The 7,500-nt window shown below is 35.7% G+C and overlaps 1 protein-coding gene across 1 annotated transcript in view; it reads right to left on the reverse strand.

Moving 5' to 3' along the window:
• LOC125029203 (sodium- and chloride-dependent GABA transporter 1-like) overlaps nucleotides 1-7,500 on the reverse strand; it is a 23,408-nt gene that overhangs the window by 7,384 nt on the left and 8,524 nt on the right. The window contains exons 2-9 of the mRNA XM_047619069.1: nucleotides 6,467-6,627; nucleotides 5,217-5,348; nucleotides 4,711-4,865; nucleotides 2,115-2,179; nucleotides 1,732-1,864; nucleotides 1,401-1,535; nucleotides 897-1,125; nucleotides 645-757 (exon numbers count right to left, since the gene is read on the reverse strand). Of these exons, the coding sequence (XP_047475025.1) occupies nucleotides 645-757; nucleotides 897-1,125; nucleotides 1,401-1,535; nucleotides 1,732-1,864; nucleotides 2,115-2,179; nucleotides 4,711-4,865; nucleotides 5,217-5,348; nucleotides 6,467-6,605 (1,101 nt within the window). The 5' untranslated portion in view covers nucleotides 6,606-6,627. The remainder of the gene's footprint in view (nucleotides 1-644; nucleotides 758-896; nucleotides 1,126-1,400; nucleotides 1,536-1,731; nucleotides 1,865-2,114; nucleotides 2,180-4,710; nucleotides 4,866-5,216; nucleotides 5,349-6,466; nucleotides 6,628-7,500) is intronic.

Genomic DNA, 7,500 nt, shown 5'->3' on the forward strand with positions numbered 1-7,500 from the left:
GTGTGTGTGTGTGTGTGTGTATGTATGTACACACACACACACACACACACACACACACACACACACACACACACACACACACACATATATATATATATATATATATATATATATATATATATATATATATATACACACATACACACACACACACACATATATATATATATATATATATATATATATATATATATATTCATATACAAATAGAACAACGACGGGAATTTGTTAGACATGAATGTACATGTGTGTGTATGTGTCGTGTGCGGATTTTTTGCCTTTTTGTTGGACACTTCGTCGACCGACAACATGGGATATATATTAGCTAGGTTACTGTTGTTAATAGACTATAAAAAGCAGTTGAGGATTTTGTATGTATGTGTGTATGTGTGTATATATATACATATATATATATATATATATACATATATATATATATATATATACATATATATATATATATATATATATATATATATATATATATATATATATATTTGAATGTGTGTGTGTGTGTGTGTGTGTAAATAAATAAATAAATAAATAAATAAATATATATATGTATATATGTATATACATTATATATATATACACATTATAATGTAAAAAAAAAAATGAACGATATTGTGAGAGACTAGACTCACGATGGAGTCGATGCCGAGGAAGAAGAGCATGAGGAAGAACAGGACGCACCAGAGCGGCGCGAAGGGCATGAGCGACAGCGCCTCCGGGTACGTGATGAACGCCAGGGCGGGACCTGCAAGTCGAGAGTTGGTAGTCCTTCGAGAATCAAATGCCTCGTCTGAATTCCATAAGACAATATGACCACAGGGAAATAATAATAAGTCTTCACCCGAAATTAATTATTGGACTACAAACCACCTTCCTGAACTAACCTGCGGCCGTGACACTATCCACGGAGGTGCCCGTCTTGTGCGCCATGAACCCGAGGACGGAGAACACCACGAAGCCGGCGAAGAAGGAGGTGGCGCAGTTGAGGACGGGCACGAAGAGGGCGTCGCGGAGGCAGTTGTTGCGGAACTTATTAAAGGACCCCATGGTGGCCAAGGAGCCCCATCCTGTGCCGATCGAGAAGAAGATCTGGACGGCCGCGTCTGCCCAGACCTGGAGGAAGTTGAGGGATGTTGTATCTAAAGGTGACTTCCTGTTTTGGAACGCTGGATGTGAAAGATGTTAGGAATTTGAACTATGGGGGGGGGGGGGGTGATGATGATAAATGGAATCACTGAGGTAATTATATAAAATGTTTGTCTGAAAAGGTATAAACTGAGAGAGCAAGAAAGTGTAACTGGTGCGATTTGATGTCGTCAGAATCATATGCAAATCTTACAATGTGAAGTCATAAGTTCTCGTATGTACCTTTTCCACCGCAACATTACCTTGAGATCCCCAAGTTTGCTGAAATTCGGATAGATGTAGAAATAAATTCCGTCCCAGGCACCCGGGAGCGTCACGCCCCGAATGAAGAGGATTATCAGCATGACGAAAGGGAAAGAGGAGGTGAACCACACGACCTGAAATCAACCAAAATCTGGCAATCAAAACTGTATGAAAATCGGTTTTCAGATTTCTGCTTTATACGTTCTCCTCCAGAAATTACATTTGGAATATTTTTACTTCATGGGTTTGATTTATTGCATATACCAAATTTGTGCTGGTGAAACATTTGAGAAATGTTCATACTTTTTAAAGATTTAGATTTTACTATACCTTTCCGACAACTTTTACTCCTCTGAAAACACAGAGGAATACAAATATCCAAACAAAGAGAGTCGTGTTCACTATGGGCCACACGAAACCGCCTGGGTCGTTGATGTTTGAAGAGATCTCCAGAACGCGGTTGCTGTAGTCACCCATCAAATAGTAACAGAAAACGGGCCACTTTAACTTTTAAAGAAAATTAGTAGGAATGACTAATCTAGATATCATCAGAGTCCTAGGTAATATTTTGTATGGCATAGGGATATATATAGAGATATTATTATATTTTTGTAATGACAGTTATTCACAAATCAGAAAATTAATTCTAACACAGACAGAGATATTGTCAAAAAGCATAGAAATGGACAGTGCCGTAACTATAGCTTTCTTACTGAAAGAATTCATCGGCTGCGGAAACTGTCCTCTCTGTCGAATTAGTAAAGTTGGCCGTAGCAGTCTGGAAATTAAACAAACCACATTTATGAATATGAAGACGAACGATAATAAAATGTTGGCGAAGATGTTGAACATTAAAACACTATTATGTATTATACATATTATATATGTACATACATATATATATATATATATATATATATATATATATATATATATATATATATATATATATATGTGTGTGTGTGTGTGTGTGTGTGTGTGTGTGTGTGTGTGTGTGTGGTGTGTGTGTGTGTGTGTGTGTAAAGATAGATAGATAGATAGATAGATTGATACAGATAGACATATAAATATATATACATGTATAGATATATGTGTATATATATAAATAAATATATATATATATATATATATATATATATATATATATATATGATGAATGTGTGTGTGTGCGTGTGTGTGTGTGTGTGTGTGTGTGTGTGTGTGTGTGTGTGTGTATGTGTGTGTGTGTGTGTGCGTGTGTCGGTGTGTGTGTGTGTGTGTGTGTGTATGTGTGAATGTGTGTGTGCATACAATCATATATATACATGCATAAACATATATGTATATATATTTATGTATATGTATATGTGTGTGTATGTATGTATGTATGCATATATATATGTATATATATACATATATATATATATATATATATATATATATATATATGCATATATATATATATATATGTATATATATACATACATATATATATATATATATATATATATATATATATATATATATATATATATATATATATACATATATCGACAGCCACCTTCCTTTGATGTCAACTATGGCATTATTGTCTCTATCCGCTCCCGTATAGGTAGAGTCAGTGCCTGGGCGAAAGAATGTGAGGAGCAAGCTGTTCCCATGCAGAAGGATCCCTCTCTCCACGCAGCTGATGGATCCAAAGGAACGGCAAAGACCGATACGGTTTGGCGCTAGCGGCGTCGCAGGAGTTACCAGAACGAGGTCGCAAGCGACAACGAACTGCCTTCTTGACTCCAGCTCCGGATTTTTCCTCAAGGTTCTTTCCCGAAGCCTTTTCATCTTATAGATAGTGTAGTGACCCATACCAAGCCAGCCGCGCCGGAGCGCGGAGAATATGCGAGTCTCCCCTGAATCGCGAGACGGAAAGACCGCGCACGCACGTGGATGATGATGCCGCCTATTATGTATTGGATGTATTTTTATGTATTTTTATTGTTTGTATTTATTTTACTTTATCCTTGTTTTATCTTGTTCTTAACAAGAACCAAAGCCATTTTCTTTGTTGTTTTTACTATGCACTCCTATTTTAACAAAGTTGGTAAGAGTTGCCTCCCTTTTCTTTTCTTATTAAAGCTTTTAGGGTTAAAATAAACTTTTAATAATAGGGAGTAAGGGTTTTAACGAAGCCACAACTTTAATGAGCCACCTTCTTATCGGCGGAACCTACCACGCCATCTAGGGGGGAAAACTTGCTAGTTCGTTCCCGAGCTTCTTACTAAGAGCGGCCGATGTACACCCGGCGGAAGCTCTGGGTGTGATTTTGGGTTTCCCCTGCGGTCGCAAGGACACGGATTTTAAACGGCAGTAAGGTGGGATACTTAAGGATTTCTTAATTTATAATTGAAGCAGAGTGCATCTTTTTAATGTGTTTGTCATTTTTAAGGCTACGTTCTTGTTTTACCCAGTTGTGTGTTTTTTGTATTTTACCTGTGGTCTTGTGTCTAGTTGATACTACAGGCATGTTTTATTTCATGTTTTTAATGTGTCATTTTTTTTATTCTTAATAAATGTATTTTAATTCGCGAGTTCAATTCCTCTTTTTACTTAACCCTTTTTTTTTATGAGACAAATGATTCGTAACTTAGCTACCTGTGACAAGTAATTGACCACCTTCTATCAGCCCTTAAGGTTGACACGCACTCCCCTCGGAGTTAAAACACGCTTACCATACACTCTTGTTGATTAAGGTCATTTTTCCTTTTCTTGCATACATGCTTTCCTTTTATCTTTTTTACACCCTTCTACACGTCTTCCCCTTTAGGTACAAACATTGTTCCTGGACGTACTAACCAGGTGGTGGCAGCGCTAATGACCTAATTAGCAAGAGTAATTAATTAGATTAGATTAACATTAAAGTCAATCACTACAATAGCACAAGGCAGTTGATTATTGTGTACGCGGTAGACTCCCATAGCCTTTAACTATACACGGACTGAACTACAAGACAGCAGTCAGGCATCATTATATTGGTGTGCTCACATGTGTGCATTTGAGTACATGTGTGTATGAATGCACACACACAGACACATGCCCACGCCCACGATGCGTGCGTGTATGAATGCATATGCGCACACGCACGGATTTGAAAATTTTGGGTTAATCTTACATAGATACGCTAGCGATATATATGTGTGTGTGTGTTTGTGCATACATATATATGCATATATATATGTGTGTGTACATATGTATATATACACATATATTTGTATATAGCACCCCCTCTAGCCCCCTTTTTCTCTCCTCACTCGCCTCCCCTTTCCTTCCTCTCACCAGCGCACAATGAGGAGTGTTCCAATAGTTGTCGCAGGAAGCCCAAGGCAACTGACTGCTGAATGAATGGAAGAGGAAGACGAGAGGGTAAGCCACGACCACGCTGTAGTAGGTGCTGGCGATGAGGGTCACCAGCAGCGAGGAGAAACCGATTCCTGAGGGAGATGGAAGGATAAAGGATTAGATACACTTGCTGGTTATCTGAGGTTGGGAATAATGTAGGATTAGGTGCATTTACTGGGCGTGTTTAATGAGGGAAATTTATTATAGACACTCGTTCTTGTTAGGTTTAAATCACTGAGGCATCCGGTACTATTTTAAGCTTGTTACAGCCATGAACCACTTTTCATAAGACTGAATGATCTTTGCATTTCACTTTTTATCTCTAAAGTTCTGCATTAACTGACGTATTTAAGACCATAAGCACTAACACGTAAATACAAATGATACACCTCAACACCCATAGAGAACAATCTCACAGAAATAAAACAAATCCTAACGTTTACCTTTAAACAGAGGGGCGACGGAGTATAGCGTGAGACAACTCGAAGAACTGAACTGCCCAACCGCCGACTCGAGTAGAAACAGAGGCAGCCCCACCAACATCAGCATTATTACGTACGGAATCAGGAACGCTCCTGAGGTGAGTTTCATCCAGGAGAATCTGAGGTCATTCTTATCAAGATGGGATTTATTCACTCATTCAAGAATAATGATGGTAGTGATAATAATGATGGTAATGATAATATGAGGATAAAGATAAAGAGCATAACAATAATATTAATAATGATAATAGTAATCAAATAAAAATAAAGGTAATGATCACAATAATAATGATGGTAATAATTACAATGATGACAATTATAATAATGATATTATCACTACTGATAATAATAACGATAATAACGATGATGTTAATCATAATGATTATAATAATAACGACAATAATGATAATATTCATAATAATATTCATAATATCACTAATTATTATAATATAATGATAATAATGATAATAGTAATGATAATAATAACAATAATTATAATAATAATATTACTCCTAATAACAATAACAATAATAATGATAATAATAGTGATAGTAATAATGATTGTCGGTATTACTATCATTATTATTACTATCATTACTATAATGATACTAACAATACTAATGATGACAGTGATAATAACTATAATGTTAATAATAGTAATAATAGTAATAATGATAACAATAATAATAATAAAGATAATAATGATAATAATAATAATACAAATAATAGTGAATGATAACAATAATAATAGTGAATAATAACAATAATAATGATAATAATAATAATAATAATAACGACAAAATTAATGATAATAATAATGGTAATAAAAATAACAATATAATAATGTTTACAACAGTGATAATAATAACAATAATAATAATAGTAATGATTATAATGATAATAGTAATAACAATAATGATAATAGTTATAATAATAATAATAATAATAATAATAATAATAATAATAATAATGATAATAATAATAATAATAATAATATATAATATATATAATTTATTAATAATAATGAAAAAAATAATAATGATCATAAAAGTGAAAATGATAACCAAAATAATGATACTTACAACAACATCAATAACAGATATCATACCGACATCAAATACAATAAACAACAAGAACCAAAAATCATAACACCTCAACAACAGTAATAATTTTGCTCCCCGTTATCAAAGGTGACGCCTGGGATTCCTTACCTCCCCCGTTCCTGTAGCAGAGGTAAGGGAAGCGCCACACATTGCCGATTCCAATGGCATAACCCGCGAGCGAGAGAAGGTAGTCCCATTTATTACTCCAGTGCCCTCGGTCGTTGGTCTCGCCCGGTGACTGACCCATTTCTGGTGCTTTTGTGTCGAGCCTGCGGGGGGTGAATGGGGAAGATCTTTGAGTCAATAATGTGTGGTGGTTTTAGTAGAAGTAGTTGTAGAAGTAGTAGTTGTAGTAGTAGTAGTAGTAGTAGTTGTAGAAGTAGTAGTAGTAGTAGTAGTAGTTGTAGAAGTAGTAGTAGTAGTAGAAATAGTAATAGTAGTTGTAGAAGTAGTAGTAGTAGTAGAACTAGTAGTAGTAGTAGTTGTAGAAGTAGTAGTAGTAGAAATAGTACTAGTAGTAGTAGTAGTAGTAGTAGGAGTATTGTGTACTGGTTGGGAGTGGTTGTGGGGGTATGATAATGGTGAGAGATAATGGTGATGGTGTGGAGGAGGAGGATAGGATGGTGGTGGTGGTGATGATGATAATGATAATGATGGTAAGTAATGAAATGATAAGAATGATCATTTTATTTATATGTATGTATGTATGTATGTATGTATATATATATATATATATATATATATATATATATATATATACATGTGTGTGTGTGTGTATGTGTGTGTGTGTGTGTGTGCGTGCGTGGGTGGTTGTGAGCGTGCGTGCGTGCGCACAGAGAGAGAGAGGGGGAGATAGGGGGAGAGAGAGAGAGGGGGGGAGAGGGGGAGAGGGGGAGAGGGAGAGAGAGAGAGAGAGAGAGAGAGAGAGAGAGAGAGAGAGAGAGAGAGAGAGAGAGAGAGAGAGAGAGAGAGAGAGAGAGATACACAGAGACAGACAGAGACAGACAGATACACAGAGACAGACAGAAAGAAAGACAGACAGACAGATAGACAGAGAGACAGAAAGACAGAACAGATAGAAAGACAGACAGACAGAGACAGAGACAGATACAAACATAAAGATAGATAGATAGATAGATAGA

Source organism: Penaeus chinensis, chromosome 9, assembly GCF_019202785.1.
Source record: "Penaeus chinensis breed Huanghai No. 1 chromosome 9, ASM1920278v2, whole genome shotgun sequence".
Taxonomy (NCBI): Eukaryota; Metazoa; Arthropoda; class Malacostraca; order Decapoda; family Penaeidae; genus Penaeus; species Penaeus chinensis.